General features: G+C 50.1%; 1 protein-coding gene across 1 annotated transcript in view; it reads left to right on the top strand.

Annotated features, from left to right (window-relative positions):
• The first annotated feature begins 454 nt into the window (after positions 1 to 454).
• The window catches only part of SLC27A4 (solute carrier family 27 member 4), a 20,750-nt gene continuing 3,500 nt past the window's right edge, over positions 455 to 17,704 (top strand). Inside the window, exons 1-8 of the mRNA XM_066610864.1 lie at positions 455 to 621; positions 9,758 to 9,888; positions 10,041 to 10,207; positions 13,472 to 13,866; positions 14,734 to 14,892; positions 15,943 to 16,012; positions 16,571 to 16,662; positions 17,190 to 17,299. Coding sequence (XP_066466961.1) covers positions 10,047 to 10,207; positions 13,472 to 13,866; positions 14,734 to 14,892; positions 15,943 to 16,012; positions 16,571 to 16,662; positions 17,190 to 17,299 — 987 coding nt within the window. The 5' untranslated portion in view covers positions 455 to 621; positions 9,758 to 9,888; positions 10,041 to 10,046. The remainder of the gene's footprint in view (positions 622 to 9,757; positions 9,889 to 10,040; positions 10,208 to 13,471; positions 13,867 to 14,733; positions 14,893 to 15,942; positions 16,013 to 16,570; positions 16,663 to 17,189; positions 17,300 to 17,704) is intronic.

Genomic DNA, 17,704 nt, shown 5'->3' with positions numbered 1-17,704 from the left:
TGCAACCTTTGCACACCAGAGGAATTCATTCCGATCTGGCTTCTGCAAGGGCCCCGTTTGCAAAAGAGGCTTTTTAAAAAGTTTGCTTTAAAAAAAAAAAAAAAGCTAAGCACACATTCACACACATCCTCCTATAGAGCAACCATGTGCAAGGATCAGGGAAAAGACTACAAGTCCCGTGGTGCATGGCGGAGGAGAGCTTGCCAGCGCCACCTGGAGGCGCCTGGGGGTACTGCGCAAGGGTTCCTGCAGCCTCAATCCAGATGGCTTTTCCGCACCTCCTCCCATTCTCATGCAAGAAGGGAGGGCAGTGCAGGTGGAAGGAGAGAAAAGAGACGTGCTGAAACCAGGAGGAGCTCTGCTAATCAGGAGATCTGAGCTTTGCAGGAGGAGGAGGAAGAGGAAGAAGAAGAAGAGGAAGCAGCAGCTGCTGGGGGGCAGTGGTAGCTGCCAAGACAGCTCCTCCTCTTGCCCATCCCTCTCTCCCTGGTGAAATTGACCACCGGTGGCTAGAGCAGGCTGCATTTCTTTCACTGCAACATCCAGGGGAGGAGGAGAGGAAGAGGAGATCCAGCTGTGGCAGCAGATGCTGGAGAGAGAGGAAGGGATTTTGGTGCAGGGGTAAGTAGAGAGAGAGAGAGAGATTGCCTGGCCAATCCCTGCTACCTACTCTGGAAGCTGGGTGGGTCTATTGGGACCCACAGATCCTGCAATTAGACAGGATCTGTGCTGCTGTCCATCAATCAATGAAAGGCTTTGTGGGAGAGAAAAGGCACCCCCCCTGCTGTTTTTATGCGTGGGGAATATCATAAGCATAAGGAAGAGGGGGAGGGAAATGACCTTCTCTTTTCCTTTGTGTGTGTGTGTGTGTGTGTGTGTATAAGTGGGGTATCATGTCACACAATTTGGTGCTCCTGGACCCCCCAAGCAGGGCCCACCTGATGCCTGCAATCCACAGCATCTGTTGCAGTTTGGCTTCCAAGGTATGGACCACCCCCTCCTCAAAATCCTGGGCTTGGTGAACCCAGAAACAAATCCTGTATTTCCAAGTCAGTGGGAAGAGGATTGTGTGGTGCACATTCTGATCTTTGGCTGATGAGCTGATGTGGGTTTGGGAAGACCTTAAGGGCTTCCCCCCCCCCCACACACACACACACCATCACCATCATCACACACCTCTGCTGCAGCTTGCTCCATCATTCTGTGGGACATAATGGAGAACTGCAGAATTGAGGCAGAGGAAGAGAGAGGTGGGGGGGAGAGATGGCAGTTTGGGAGGGTGACTTCTATCCATGAACATTTAAAGGAAAAGAAAAGAGATAATTCAAGTTTCAGTCTAAGCAATGGGTGTGTGTGTGCATTTTTAAGCTCACCAAAGGGATGAGTGCATTTTGGGATGGAGGAGGCGGTTAGGAGATGCTGGTTGCTGATCCTTAACAGTGAAAATCTTTGGGCCTTCCTTATATCCCTGCATTAACCCTTTCTTCTCTTAACCCCATGCAATCATGTGTCGAATGTGGGAGGGACTGATTGTGGGATTGAACAGCAGGATTCCTCCCCCCCCATTGTATCTCTGTCAACCTGTCTGTTTAGGATTCCTTTTCTGCAGTCTTTATGGTGGTGGTGCTGGAGACCACCCCGAAATATGAAATCCCAGCAACTTATGGATTGTCGCCTCTCATGGAGTGGAGTCAGGGTCGTTGATCCCAGCTGGTGCTGGATGTTTAGCAAAAATAAATCAAAGGCTATATATTTGGGTGTGTGTTTTAGTGCATGTGATCTCAGTCCCAGTGCCCTAACCAGGTTTGTGTGGGTTGCACAAAACCTTTCAACTGGCCTTCGATGCTAAGGGTGTGTGGGTGAAACATTTTTTTTTTTAAATGGGCATGCTATTTGAACATGGCCCAAGTCATCCTTGCACTTCAGTGGGTAATAACAAGGGAGCTGATTCTCAGTGATACTGCAGCATCAGATAATGGGATCGTAACACTGGGGAGTCGAAGGTGGGAAGGAAAACATCAGTGCGCCTGCTCCCTTTTCTTTCATTCACAGAGCTGTGTATTGACACATGGGAGTGAGAAAGAAGAGTTGGAAGTAAGCCCCTTCTTCTTCTTTTTTGTTCCAGGGGGTTTACTCTCAGGAAAATCGCTATTGCTTTGCAGCCCAGCAAGGGAGGGCTCCAGTGGCAAAGCAGTTTTGACTGAAGACCAGAACCAGGGGACATCCACTAAAATTGAGTGTTGGGAGAGTTAGAACAGACAAGAGAAAATATTTCTTTACTCAGTGTGTGGTTGGTCTGTGGAACTCCTTGCCACAGGATGTGGTGACGGCATCTGGCCTGGACACCTTTAAAAGGGGATTGGACAAGTTTCTGGAGGAAAAATCCATTACGGGGTACAAGCCATGACGTGTATGCGCAACCTCCTGATTTTAGAAATGGGCTATGTCAGAATGTCAGATACAAGGGAGGGCACCAGGATGAGGTCTCTTGTTATCTGGTGTGCTCCCTGGGCCATTTGGTGGGCCACTGTGAGATACAGGAAGCTGGACTAGATGGGCCTATGGCCTGATCCAGTGGGGCTGTTCTTATGTTCTTAAGACAGATCCAGGTTCGGTCCCTGACATCTCTAGCTAACAAGACCTCAAATAGCAGCACTGGGAAATAATTGTTCTATGAGTCACTGCAAGTCAGAGTAGAGAGCCCTGGGTTTGGCCACCCAATGGTCTGACTCAGTCATGGCAGCTTCTCATGTTTGTATTTTACTCGGGCAGTCAGGAGTAAATCCACTTGCTGTGGTGTTGGTTGAGGGCATCATTATTGCCTGTGGTTTTAGATTGGTCTCCAGGTAACGGTCCTGATCTGGTTTCAAAGGACCAGAAAATGGGCTAGGGGAAGACGACAGCCTCGTGCAGCGATTCCCAAACCGTGGGTCGCTGTGGCACCGCGAGGCATTCTGGGATGCTACCCGACTGCCGCAAGGCATTCTGGGTCGCTGACTGGCCCGAGGCAGCAGACCGATTGGGTTGCGGTGCCAAAAAGATTGGGAAACCCTGGCCTAGTGGGTTGTGAAACTGAGCCAATATCTCTTAAGAAAATGATACACATTGAGTTTGTTTCCATGCATTCAAAGAGGTGCTGAAATTACAAGGTAGGCAGAAGAAGGTCCGGCCCCCAGGCTTTTGTGGTTACCGTCTTCGGGACTGATTTATCTTTGCTCTTCCCTGAAGGCACATTGCGGATGCCTGAAGCAGCAAGCTGAATGCCTATAGCCTGGCACCAGCCTCCTGCTCCCTGGATTCAAGAAGAAAAAGGGGAATGAAGACACAGTCTAGCCCCCCATCTCTTCTCTCCTGCTGCCTAGATTCAAAAAGCGATCTACCATAACTAGGGCCCACCGTAACTTGTATCCACCCGCTCTGTTCCCCTTTTCAAATACACTGGACAGGAGAAGCAGTGGAGGTGGACTGGTCGATGGAGGTGGTGCTTCCATCAGAGCTGCCAGGGAGCTGGGAAAGATCCTCTCTGAAACCCTGGAGAGATGCCTCCAGTCAGTGACATTACTACTGAGCCGGATGGTCCAAGGGTCTGACCGAGGGCCCGATCTGATCCAACTTTCCTGCATGGATGAAACCACACCAGTGGGGTGTGTGCTGCATCCTGCGGTGGGGGGGGGGGGGCAGTCATTGGAGGCCTCCCCAAGTTAAGGGAACATTTGTTCCCTTACCACCGTGCGGATTGTACCTGCATTGGTGTTGGAACGTTGCAGAGGATCGGGCCCTCAGATCGGCAGCCTCAAGTGTTCCAACAAACCTCAATTCCCATGAATTTTTGGAAGAAAACAGACTTCCTTGAAAAAAAAAGGGGGTCCAACTCATTTCAAACAGTGGGGGCAAAGGGCATTCATGGCGCCTGCTGAAAGTGACATCATTAAACAGGAAGTGATGTCATTCAGCAGATGGTGGCCAGCAAGAAGCACTTGGTTCTCACCTAGAAACTCATCAACTGCAAATGACAGGGGACAAAATGTGCCACTCTTGTTCATAACTTCAAGATATGAGCGAGCCCGATTCTAACGAGGGCTGGAGAGACTGTTTCCGGGGGCCGCATGTTTGACACCCCTGTCCTTGGGTATTCCTTTCTTATTGAACAAACCACAAATCCCAAGGTTCTTGGGGGTGAGGGCAGATGTCAAAGAAATATTCACCAAACTATAAATCCCCAAATTCTTTGGAGGAAGCCATACGAGTTAGAGATGTCAAACCGCTAGACCGTAGACACGACATGATGGTGGCCCTTTGCTGACCTTCCTGTGCTGATGGGGAGACGGTTCCACAGAGGGCATTGAGCTGCCCTTGTGCTTCCGGGTTCCTAAAAAGGAGATTGAGGCACACCGCATCAACCAGACCTGGCTGTTCTTACGGCTGCATTCTGACGCTCACCCACGCAAGGGCCCACCCTGGGAAACGGAATAATATCAGATTGCACTGTAACTTTGGATTTCCATCGAAAGAGTTCCCGTGTGCGGAGAGCAGTTCACGGGGCTGCTCCCGGGGCTTCTGGGAACGTGCCTGGTGGAGAGAAGGAAGCAATTTTTGGCTCCCGCTTTCCCCTGGCCAATTGAACATGATTCTCCGGAGCAAACACCCTTGCACGATCCAACAATTTGGGGACAAGCCAGAGTGGACAATGGCGGTCCTTCCTCTTCCACCTGTGAGGATGGAAGGGGATGAATGTCCCCCAGTTGCTAAGCCTGGGCTATGGACATGAGCTCCTTGGTTTCATCCAGGGCTTTTCTTCTTGGGTGTGTGTTTGGGATGGGGGGAGAGCTAGAGTTGAATCAACCTGGTACCTACTACTGAGCTATGATTCCTTCCTAAGTGTTGGACCAGGGGAAAAGCAGAGGGACAAGATAATTCTCTGGGCATTGAACAGTTTGGACTCCTGTTCAATGCCTACCTGTTCCCTCGATGAAGGCATTCTTTAGAGCCCACTCTTGGCAACGTCAGGTTGTCAGGTGGGTGAACGGGAGAGGTGGTTGCACCTGTTTGGGGAGGCTAGATCAAAGCTGCAATAAGCTGCTGAGTCTCAGTGGAGGTGGTGGTGCCTCGGGGTAGAGATGGGAGGAAAGATACAGAGAAAAGGGTGAGGCAGAGACTGGCACGATCAGAGGAGGGATGAAAGTGAGGTGAGATTTCAGTGCTGCGTATGCTGACTTAGGGGTGGAGATGATTGGTCCCATTGGGTGGATATCTCACTGCACGGAACTGGTGGGGCAGGAGGAGAGCATGACGTTTGGCCGCCTCGTGTTATAGCCTAGAACAGGGGTGCTCACACTTTTTGGGCTCGAGAGCTACTTTGAAACCCAGCAAGGCCCAGAGATCTACCAGAGTTTTTTTTACAATGTTCGCGCCATCATAACATATAACATTTATGTGTACAATGTATGTTGGTGTACCTTGAGCCCCACTGAGTAAAACAGGACTAACTCCTGAGTAGACATGCCTAGGATTAGGCTGTGAGGTTGCAATCCTAGCCACACTTACCTGGGAGTAAGCCCCATTGAGTACAATGGGCCTTACTCCTGGCGTTTCCTCCCAGAGGCACCTGAAGGGGGGAGGTCGGCACTCCGCGATCTACTCATTTTGCCTCGCGATCTACCGGTAGATCGCAATCCACCTATTGAGCACCCCTGGCCTAGAAAGAAACTGCCCTCAAAAGCCTTCCTCCCAGTTACATGGCAAATTCCTCAAACGCCTGTCCACGCAGGTCTGAGAAGATCAGAAAAACATGTTTTTTTCCAAATTTGTGGTGGTTTTTATATGACTTTGGGGTTCTGATTCCAAAAATGTCATCTGTTTTGCCCTACCAGGTCTAGTTTTGGAGGTACAGTACAGTTGCTTGAACCGTTCCCCAAGGAGACTATGCCCTATCTCCGAAACTAGAGGTGATATGGCAAAACCGATGCCGTTTTTGAAGCCGGCACCCCAAATGTACCCAGGAATAGGTCTAACTTTTAAGACAGCATAATGTGTGTGGGGCTGTGTAGTAGGGTTAGTAGTAGTCGGGTACTACTGTGTAGTAGGGTGTAGTTGGGTACTACTGTGTAGTAGGGTGCGAAGGGTTGAGAAGGACTGGGGCAAAGGTTCACCCAACCACAGGCCAGTGAAAATGGAGGAAAGACAGAGGGCAGGCTTGGAGGACGGACTTGGGTGGCAGCAATTTGAACCTAGATTTGAACCTTAGCAAAGATACAAGCGGAAGAGAACAGGCAAATGTGGAAAGCAAAATAATTCCCTATGTATCTAAGGCCGCAATCCTAACCAACTTTCCAGTACTGACATGAGGGCAATGCAACTCTGAGGTAAGGGAACAAACATTTGCCTTACATTGAGGAGGCCTCCATGACTGCCCCTCAGCTGCAGGATGCAGCACATGCCCCACTGGCACAGCTATGCCAGTGCTGGAAAGTTGGTTAGGATTGCGCCCCAAATCTCACTACTCCCTAGCTGTATACGATCAGCTTGAGGGGTCTGTTACAGCTGCCTGGTCCCCAGGAAGACGGGCGACAACCGGCCGCGCAGAGATGCTTTCTCTGAAGGAACCAAGACAGAAAGCACACAAGCCACCTTGGACTCGACGTGAAGTCACTCAGGTTTGATGTCATTGGACCATTCAATGGGATGGTTTGTGACCATCTGGGCTGCTCTCTGATCTGGTTGTTGCATGCCAGTCCCAGAGGGTGGGCTGGCTAGAACCGATTTTTCTTGGAGAAACCAGACTATAGAAGATAGTGAATACAAAACAACCCAGATTAAAAAAGATAAGAGTACCCAGAACAACCCAGCCCTGCAATTTTCTTGCAGTGGCACTGATTTCAAGATTTCTTCCCTCTTGAGATGTACTCTGGGAGCGAGAAACAGAACGGGAGGGAGGGAAAGAAGGGAACAAAGGTGATCTCAAATTGTCACAGTCCTTCTAAAGAAAAATGTCAAGCCAGTGGTCAACGCAGCATCTTGTGGCTGTGAGTTCCACAAGTTAATTCTACCCTCTGTCTCCTGAACTTGCAGCCGACGTCCTTAGCTGGTTGGCCACAGGTTGAAATAATTTTAAAAATGAAGCCATCTTATATTTCAGTCGGACGATCTGCTTCTAGCAGCTCTGCTGTAAACATGGGTTATGTTGGAAGGAGGGGATGAAACAGATGAGTGACACCCTGGTTTCCCCCTACAGCTTAAAAGGGCCTTCCGGAACCCATCGAGTTACGCAAGCTGGCCTTTCGTGGCTGTGTTTACCAGAGCAACTCTGCATCGTAGATGAACTTTCAGCTGAATAACCTTCATTTCAGGAGTCTGGAAATGGTGCTGTCCTACGATGATTAACACGTCTGGTCACTGGACAATTGCTTTACTTTCCGCCCAGATTTCCTGTTTGCTGTCAAACATCCTCTTTCTCCCAGCGCATCAAAGGGATGCTTGAAATGGATTCAAAAGGTGGCTGCCACCAGGCCAAGGTTGCCTGAGTAGAAAAGGTTCCAACCCTCTGGAACCTTTTGTGTCTGTGGAACACAAGAGCTCCCTGCTAGCACATAGCTGGTGGCCTTCTAGCACCAATGGGTTTGACCGCATAGAAGGAAGTTTCATATGCGTATACAGTGGGCCCTCGTTATCCGTGGGGGTTTTGTTCCGGAAACCCCCGCAGGTAACAGATTTCACGGATGCTGAAGTCTAGGACCTCCCGAACACGAACTGGAAGTGGCTCCTGAAGGCCCCCTGAGGGGCAGGGAGGAATCTGCCGATAGTGTAGTCCACGGATGCTGAGCCCGCTGTATATTTAAAATATTACCTGAAGGTAACCTGGAAATATGTGAAATACAGAAGGCAGGTTTTTGCAAAGCGGTGACGTTTTTTTCTTTCTTTAACCCTCCACTTGAAAATGGATGCAGGGGGTGCGTCAGATGTTCAGACCCGGAATGGAGAATTGGGTCCTGAGCACACGTACCAAATTTCATTCCTCTAACCCAGAGGTCTCCAAACCCCAGCCCAGGGGCCAGATGCGGCCCACGAAGAGCCTCTATCTGGCCCGCGGCCAGCCTCTGATCCCCTGAGAGCCTCTGGCCCATTTGACTAAACACAACCAGAGTTGTGCTTGTGGGGTGGGGGAATGGGGGTCCATTTGTGTGTGTGTGTGTGTGTGTGTGTGTGTGTGTGTGTGCTTTATTTCTTGGGCTGTGTTGGTGCTTGGAGAAATCCTGGACGTTTGAGCCCATTCATTCATTTCAGTCATTTATCTAAGTTCCATCTCTATTTAAATTTTATATTTAATTTTTTTTTTTTCCGGCCCTCAACACCTTGCCAGATATTTGATGCGGCCCTTCAGCCGAAAAGTTTATGTCATGTTGCCGGGAATGTCAAATGGATGATTTAAACCAAAGATCTTGGCCAATAAACAATCCTTGTTAAATGGCTTGAACCAGGTATTCTCCATAGTACCAAAACTGAGCCAGACTGGGAGCAGTCAATTTGGGAGGGCCTGTAGTTCTGTCACAGTGACGGTGGCACCTGTTTTGTATACAGAAGGCCCCAGGTTTGGTCCCTGGCATTTTGAGGTCTGGCTGGTCATGAGCATCTGAAACTCTGCAAGATTGCTGCTGGTCAGAGCCTGAAACCCTTGAGAGTTGCCTCCAACCAGTGCAGACCCCAACGATCTAGGTGGACGAATTCAATATATGGCAAACTTCCTGTTTCCAGGAGATGGTTATATACTAGACATATATTTGAAGAGACACTTGGCCAACAGACTGAGGCAAAGAGGCAAAGAAGGAAGGCCCATAGCCCGGGAGACAGACCAGGGACAGACTGCACTTGCTCCCAGTGTGGAAGGGATTGTCACTCCCGAATCGGCCTTTTCAGCCACACTGGACGCTGTTCCAGAACCACCATTCAGAGCGCTATACCAGTCTTTCGAGACTGAAGGTTGCCAACATGGATTGGATTATATACTTGGTTATATACCGGATGTAACCACCAGTATATAACCAAGAATAACATGTATGCTTGCAATTCTTTACAGAAGTGGTCTTCAACCTTTTTGGTGCCACAACCCAATCAATCAATCAAATCAAGTATGAGACCGGGGACTCCACCATCGATCCCACCCATCCCAGGATCCTGTCCACCTATCCGACCCCATCCTCGTTGCCACCCACTCCTCACCCCCCATAATGCCCTCCCAGTCCTGTTCACTGTAACCAAATATTCTTATTAGAGAGAGCGGAAAACGTTACCATGAAGCCTGGCACTAGTGAAAGCTGTTCTAGCACAATTGCTAAGAACCTGAGCAGAACCGGGACCCCATCTCCTGGTCCCTGAAGGGGTACACTAGATGCCTCCCCCTTAACCTGGTAGTGCTCTAGTTCAGAGGTCCTCAACCTTTTTCATTCCCGTAAGTTGCTGTGACCCCACAACAGAGGCTTTGTGACCCACCCCAAGGCTGGAGAACACTACTTTTCAATGAGTATTATTATCCCCACACTGCAGATGGAAAAGACTGAGTGGGAAGGTTTTTCTTAAGGCCCAAGTCTTGCTTTGCAGCTCAGTCCCTTAGCCAGGCTGCAACTACCAAGCCACCTGACTCCGTGCCCATATGGGCGAAGTCGAGCTTGTCGAAGGTCCATAGGCTAGGATGAGAACCAATGATCAAGGCTTGCCCTTGGACCTCTTTCTCTCTCACTGAGCGTTTTTTAATCTTGATCTTTAGGTTATGATCCAGCCGTGTAATCTCTGTTTGGAGACAGTGAAGCAAAGCGCTGGAGAGATACTGGTAAAGGTGAAGGCTGCCTTCTGTGACGGAAGGCTTACAACGGAGATCAGGAAACTTCATTTCTCTCAGTAAGTTTGGCTCTACTTGTTGGGTTTGTTCGGGGGGGGGCGGTGGGAAAGGCAAAAGTGGAGGTGCCTTGATCTGTAGCAGCCATTTGAGGTTGTTGCCTCCGATTGGCGCTCTCGCTAAAGGGCTCCTTCTCCCTGTGTTCATCCCTTAGAGCAAGATGTTGCGTCTGGCTGCACTCCTGGTCCTCTTTGTAGTCTTCCGGCTGTTCTTGGGGCTGCCTTGGTTTCAGGTGATCCCAGCCCTCTTGATATTCTACTTGGGCTCGGGTGGATGGAGGTTTCTACGCCTCATCGTCAAGACATCTAAGCGGGATTTGGTGTAAGTGTTGCATGTTGGGAAATATTGCTCTTCCCTTGTTAGCATGGCTAAGAGTGTGTGGTTGACTGTGCCTACATGTCTTCTTCTCTAGGGTTGAGTTCTGTCCGTTGGCAGAAAAAAACCCAATTGTGCACAGTGTTGATTGGCTAGCAGCTGGGAAGCCACAGCCCATCTTTAGAGTAACTGTGTAACTTTTTAAAAACACCATGGGTGCTTTAGGGGGAGAAAAAAAAACAACCAAATAAAGATTGAATCGAAGCACTTGTGGCGTTGAACTGCAGCCCTGCTATTTTAACACACATCCGGTGGAACGATGTGAAGCTGCTTCGTGAATGACACTTGCTGGGAAAGCAGTCTGTACATATTCTCAGTAATAATTCCATCTGAGGAAGCTGCCTCAGTTTCACCACAGCTGTATCTGTTTAAGTTCAATAGGCACACATATAGGACCCTTTTGAAGACTCTTCCCTCCAGCACGGTGCCTTTTCTAGTGGCTGTTTGCTGGTGTTCGGCACCAGCCCTTTTGGGACATGGAGTTATTTTTGTCTGTAAACCACTTTACGAACCTTTTGTTGTTGTTGTTGAAAAGCAGTATCCATGAATCCTGTACCTGCAGATTCACTTATCTGTGGATCGGGTCCACGGGGTTCCTCTGATCCCCATCTGCGACTTCTGCCAGGCTCAGATTGAACCTTACGGGGAAAGAAAAGGCCACTTCCAGTTTCTCCATGAATGCCTCCTTATAAGGGATGAAGGGATTCACAGGGAAACTGGAAGTTGCCTTTTTCCCCCCCCCTTAAGTCTCTGTCTGAGTTCAGCAGTGGCCGCAGACAGACGTCCACGGCCTCTGCTGGGCTCAGATGATCCTCCGGAGACAAGGGGAGCAGAGCTCCGCTCAGCTTTGGAGGGTGGGAGAGAGGAGATTTTGAAATGGAACCCCCATGGATACAGGGATACGCCTCTATATAAAAGCTCATAATAATAATATATGGCAGCAATAATCAATGTATGGCAGCTTCCGCTTTTGTGACTACAAAAGCAGACGCTGAAATAAACTGGTTAATCTGGAAGGTGCTGGAGAATGATTTTCTGGTTCCTGCCACGGTCAACCCTCTGGAAAGAGGGGGCCAGCCTTCCCACTTCCCTGCTCGGACTCATATTTTTGCCTGCTCTTTCGTTCCCGAGCAAATCCTTGAGACTCCCTCGATGCCGCTCTCGGTGCCAAGCTGCACTTTGGACTTCAGAAGCGCAGATGGTATTGCCAGACGGATTTTCCTGCGAGCAATTGGATTTCAGCCGCTGACTTGCCTAATCTGATGCTTTGCGTTCAGGTAGAACCGGTTTTTGAAAAGGGAAAAAAAAAAAACGAGAGCAAAAGAAGATATCACCCACCCACCAAAGGCGATTTGCATGGCACCTCTCAGGGCGTGACCAACACACTGAAGGCAGCTCTGCCGGGCTCTCTTAGGAGTAATTCTCACGATGTTGTAATTGCACCTAGAGACACAAGAAAGTGCTTCCTACCAAGTCAGGCCCCTGGTCGGTCTAGCTAAGCGTTGTCCACCCTGATGGGCAGCTGTCTCGGCCTTAGATGGAGACCCTTGGGATTGTACCAGGGCTCTTCTGCCTGCAAAGCAGCTGCTGTTCTACTGAGCTTTGGCCACTCCCCTCCCCCTTTCATCAACATCTCTGCACTGAAATGGGGAAGAAAGACCTTTCAAAAATGGCGGGTGAAGAACCCCATGAGAGACGTTGTAAGCTCTCCCTGAAATTGTGCACGTAGAAAGGTGTGAGTGTGTCCAAGCAGGGCTGGGAAAGAGTCCTGGATGGCCACATCCAACCTGAAGCCTTGGAAGGCCTGCTGCCAACCGGTGAATAGACAATATGGAACTGAATTGTTCCCTTCCTGCTGAGGATATGATGCTACCTCCAGACAACGGAGCCACTGATCTGCTCATAGCTACAGCTAGTCCCATATACTGTGTCTGCCCTGGGTCTCTTTGTCTCAATATGATCAGCATGGACTGGCAGCATTTGTCCAGGATTTCAGACAAGGGTCTTTCTCAGGCCTGCCTGGTGAGGTTGCCAGGGATTAAACGTGGGGCCTTCTGTGTGGAAAGCTGTCCCACTGAAGAATATAATCATAATAATGGTTGGCAACCTTCAGTCTCGAAAGACTATGTTATAAGCCTACAGCACCCGGTATTCCCAGGCGGTCTCCCATCCGAGTACTAACCAGGCCTGACCCTGCTTAGCTTCCGAGATCATGCTATAAGCCCACAGCACCCGGTATTCCCAGGCGGTCTCCCATCCAAGCACTAACCAGGCCTGACCCTGCTTAGCTTCCGAGATCATGGTATAAGCCTACAGCACCCGGTATTCCCAGGCAGTCTCCCATCCGAGTACTAACCAGGCCTGACCCTGCTTAGCTTCCGAGATCATGGTCTAAGCCTACAGCACCCGGTATTCCCAGGCGGTCTCCCATTCAAGTATTAACCAGGCCTGACCCTGCTTAGCTTCCGAGATCATGGTATAAGCCTACAGCACCCGGTATTCCCAGGCGGTCTCCCATCCAAGCACTAACCAGGCCTGACCCTGCTTAGCTTCCGAGATCATGGTATAAGCCTACAGCACCCGGTATTACCAGGCGGTCTCCCATCCGAGTACTAACCAGGCCTGACCTTGCTTAGCTTCCGAGATCAGATGAGATCTGGCATGCGCAGGGTAACAGTTGCTGTAATATAATCATACTTCTTTCAGAAGCTACATCCAGCATATCAAGGATAATAATGTGGAATCTGTACAGCTCTTTCCAAGTATACAAAGTACTTCGCGTGTGTTATCTTGATGTAGTCCTTACCAACCACCTTGTAAGGGAAATAATAATAATTATTATCCCCATATTGCAGATGGGGAAGACTGAGGGACCGGACCTGGGACCTCCTGTAATGCCAACAAGGTGCTCTCTGTTGTGCTACGTTCTCCCCCACCCCTTTTTCAGGAACATCCTCTATTTAAAAAGCTCAAGGGAGATGACCATGGCTCTTTCAACACTTCCATCTGGTTTTGATACTGTGAAACATCTGTAATGACCTTTATCGAGGGCCACACCTAGGTGTGTGCTTAATAGAGACGTTTCAGCATCTGACTGCAGCATACTTAGCGCATGAGCCTCGTGGCCTCTGTTTGCGCTGAGTTGATTGGCTGTGATCTCTTGTCCGTTATCTCAGGGATCTTACCTGTTGCCTTGTTCTGATCTCACAGGACCGGGTGCATTGTGCTTGCGACACGGCTGAAGGTCTGGTGGTACGTGAGGCAGAAGTACACCATCCCCAAGCTCTTCCAAGAGACGGTGCGCAGGCACCCGGAGAAGCCGGCCCTCGTTTTCCAGGGGACGGATGAGACCTGGACCTTCCGAGAACTCGACGAGTACTCCAACCGGGTGGCCAACTACCTGTACGGGCAAGGCTTCCGCTCTGGCGATGTCCTTGCGTTGTTCATGGAGTCCCGCAACCGGTTTGTGGGCCTCTGGCTCGGCATGGCCAAAATTGGAGTGGAGGCGGCCCTCATTAACACCAACGTCCGCCAGGAGGCTTTGATACACTGCGTGAACATCTCCCGCTCGAAGGCCGTTGTCTTTGGAGGCGAGCTGGCCACAGGTAAAAGAGGCGGAGGGCAAATGTAGCAGCATCAAACCGTCAAACTGTCCAACTTCTTGGTGTTGATGCAACGGCAGTGCAGCCGCAAAGAAAGGGAACAAACTTTCCCTTACCTTGAGGGGGCCTCTGTTACTGTCCCCCCCCCCACTGCAGGATGTAGTGCAAGCCCCATTGGAACAACTGCATCAGTGCTGAAAAGTTGGGTTGGTTTGGGCCCTTAATCACCAACACCGACTTCAGAAGGGGCCATCAGATGGGGGCACATGTTCCATTATTATTTGGATATGTGACCAGATCCCTCTTGCAGGGAGGCAGGCCTTATGAAGGCCTTAGGAGTGGACCTCAACAGGTGGGAAACCCTGGCCTCTGAGCAGCCCACTTGGAAGCAGGCTGTGCAGCATGGCCTTTCCCAGTTTGAAGAGACACTTGGCCAACAGTCTGAGGCTAAGAGGCAAAGAAGGAAGGCCCATAGCCAGGGAGACAGACCAGGGACAGACTGCACTTGCTCCCGGTGTGGAAGGGATTGTCACTCCCGAATTGGCCTTTTCAGCCACACTAGACGCTGTTCCAGAACCACCTTTCAGAGCGTGATACCAGAGTCTTTCGAGACTGAAGGTTGCTAACACATGTGACCAGGGATTGAGACTGGTAATGGAGAGAGGAAGAAGATTGGGGTGGGGGAACGGGGTCTCTAGAGTGGTGTGACTGACCTTAATCTGCCTGCCTGTGCACCCGCTATTTCAGGGTAGCACTACAACCAGCTCTGAACACTACTGCACCGCGACAGGCGTGTCCCACTGGGACTGGAGGGCAATACAGGCTCCGAAATAGATGGTTCGTCTTTAAAATCCATTCTTTTTTTCCTAGCCATGCAGGAGGTGCATTCATCCCTTGGGAAATCCACCCGTCTGTTCTGTTCCGGCGAATGTAAAGCCGAAAATGTCCCTCCAGGCACAGAATATCTAGACCCTTTGATCGAAAAGGCATCTTGCAACCCACCTGAGCCTTCGCCCAAAGGATTTTTAGGTATGTGTGGTCCGTGTGGGGTGTGGTGGGGTTAAAGGGGGGGAGGCAGGTGTCTCTCTTTGGACAAGATGCTCCTTGGCCGTACTCGTAACAGGTAGATTTCCTTTGAGGTGGCTGCCTTGGCTTCTTTGCATTCGGTTTTTGGGTCTAGTGTTTTCAGGGGGTGAGACCGTGAGCGTACAGGCTTGCGAAGTCTATGCTGAGACGCAAGTGTTCTCGTGACCCAGTCTCCTCCTAAAAGCCTGTCCCTTCTGCATCAGCTCCCCTGGTCTACTGCAGGGGTGCCCAAACCCCGGCCCTGGGGCCACTTGTGGCCCTCGAGGCCTCTCAATGCGGCCCTCACGGAGCTCCCAGTCTCCAATGAGCCTCTGGCCCTCCAGTGATTTGTTGGAGCCCACACTGGCCCGATGCAACTGCTCTCAGTGTGAGGGCAACTGTTTGACCTCTCTGTGAGCTGTGGGATGAGGGCTCCCTCCACTGCTTGCTGTTTCACATCTGTGATGCAGTAGCGGCAGCAAAGGAAAGGCCAGTCTTGCTTTGTGCAAGGCCTTTTATAGGCCTTGAGCTATTGCAAGACCTTCATTCATTCATATAAGTTCATCTTTAATATATTCATTTATGTAAACGTATGTAAATTTATTCAAATTTGAAATGTAAATTAATTCTTTTTTTCCCCGGCCCCCGACACAGTGTCAGAGAGATGATGTGGCCCTCCTGCCAAAAACTTTGGACACCCCTGGTCAACCGGGCCATAACTCCCCATTAGGGCTACAACCCACTACATTGTGTAGGGTGGATGGTTTTTGCAGGGATTCTGCGGCTGCCCTGCCTGGATTCCCCGGCTCCCCGGGTAGCCATGGCTCACAGTCCGGGAACCACTGCCTTCAGGGAAACACAGTATAGCCTCTGATCCCTTTCAGTCGAGGGCCTCCTTAAATTCCATCACGAATGATTGATTTGTGGTTTTATGATCCACTCTTTGACTCAAGCGAATGTGCAGGGGATATAATGTATGCATGTATAATTTCTCTTGACCTTTTTGTCCTCCAGATAAGTTGTTTTACATCTACACTTCGGGCACGACCGGGCTACCCAAGGCTGCGATCATTGTGCATTGCAGGTCAGTGGAATGATGTGTATGTGTTGTGTGTGCATTTGTGGGCTGGGCCAAAATGGGTGAAGCCAACAGGTTTTGGTGAAGGATTTTCATTGGGATTACTCTGGAAACAAGATACTGCAGCAGAATTTGGGGAGAACCACGTCTTTTTCCATAGTGCTCCCAGAGAAGATGGAAAATTGAAACCTGTGGGGCAGAATTCTTATTTAGTACACAGCGGGCCCTCCTTACCCGCAGATGCCAAGCTTGCGGCTTTTAATACAAGCTGGTCTGCGGTGTTACCTTGTCATTTTCAACCATGTAATTTGTCGGTTATGAAACGTATCACATGAAAATTAACGCCCACAGCAGTTGAGTGTCTTGCGCAAAACGATGATTGGATCGGACTGGAGATTTCGACCAGCGGTCCGTTCTGTTTACTCCGCGCAACGAATCAATGGAAGTCTCCAAAATAAAGAGAGTGCCTCGGGCCAGCCCTGCAGGGAACATATTTCTGTCTCCTGTTAGTGATGGGCTGCAGCAGCCTAGAAACTGAAGACCCCGCTTTGTCTCCTGTCCCAGGTATTTCCGCATGGCGAGCCTGGTGTACAACGGCTTCCGCATGACGCCGGATGATGTTATCTATGACTGCCTCCCCTTGTATCATGCAGCAGGTAAGTCAGTGTCTGAAACTGGAGGGCTCTACCGCTGCTTAGTAGTGGCTGGTCTTATGACCGTAATAAAGTTGTTCTTGTTCTTGTTCTTCTTGTTCTTCTTGTTCTTCTTCTTCTTCTTGTTAGTGTCCAGCAACACTGAGCTGGACGGACTAATCGCTTGCCTCGTTATAACAGCTTACCTAAGGCCATGATTTTATTAGCAGAGGTGAGATTCCTGCTAGTCCTGGTTTGCAGGGCAGTGTCTTCTAGCACCATCCTGTGTGTGTTTACCCAGAAGTAAGTCCCATTGTGTTCAGTGGGGCTTACTTCCAGTTAGCCCACTTGATCGACGTGATCCTCTGAAGGTCCCACCGTGGATTCCATTATCTGCTGGGGGTCTGGGAACAGATTCCCCGCGGATTCCTAGGGCCCAACTGTACAATAACGCAGGCTTCTCTGCTAAAATTTCAGCATTGCATACGCTAGTCAGTCTCTCCCCAGGCTTCTTGCTGGGTTACCTCTCTGCCTCTCTCTCCCACTTTTAGGTAATATTGTTGGGGTCGGCCAGTGCCTCCTTCAAGGGATGACGGTGGTGATCCGGAAGAAGTTCTCTGCATCTCAGTTCTGGGAAGACTGTGTGAAGTACAACTGTACGGTGAGGCAGGGGTGAGACCCAATGCGAGTGCAGGGTGGGGAATCCGATTGCATGGTGCCCAGGTAGATGGTGGCATTCTGAAATCTTGACACATGCCCACTTGGCCACTGTTGAGCACTTTTTCCCCGTTGTCTTGACGTCAACCTCATAACAGCCCTGCAAGAAGGGATCGGATACACCGGTGTTTCTCAAACTGTGGGTCAGGACCATTGTCAGATGGGTCATGTAGCACCTAGCTGAGCTGCTATTGAAAATAGAGGCTGCAGTGTGCTCCTGGTGGAAGAGAGGCTATGCCCTGAATAGGTGGGATACTTGAAAGGGGGGCAGCTCTGTATAGGTTGGAGAAGGACCCAAGTCTGCCTTCCGCTTTGACTTCCAAGCTGGAATGTTTGAATTCCAAACTAA

The sequence above is a fragment of the Tiliqua scincoides genome, chromosome 16 (genome assembly GCF_035046505.1).
Source record: "Tiliqua scincoides isolate rTilSci1 chromosome 16, rTilSci1.hap2, whole genome shotgun sequence".
NCBI classification, from domain to species: Eukaryota; Metazoa; Chordata; class Lepidosauria; order Squamata; family Scincidae; genus Tiliqua; species Tiliqua scincoides.
The sequence above is the reverse complement of the archived record's forward strand: the minus strand, read 5'-3'. Positions and strand labels throughout refer to the sequence as shown.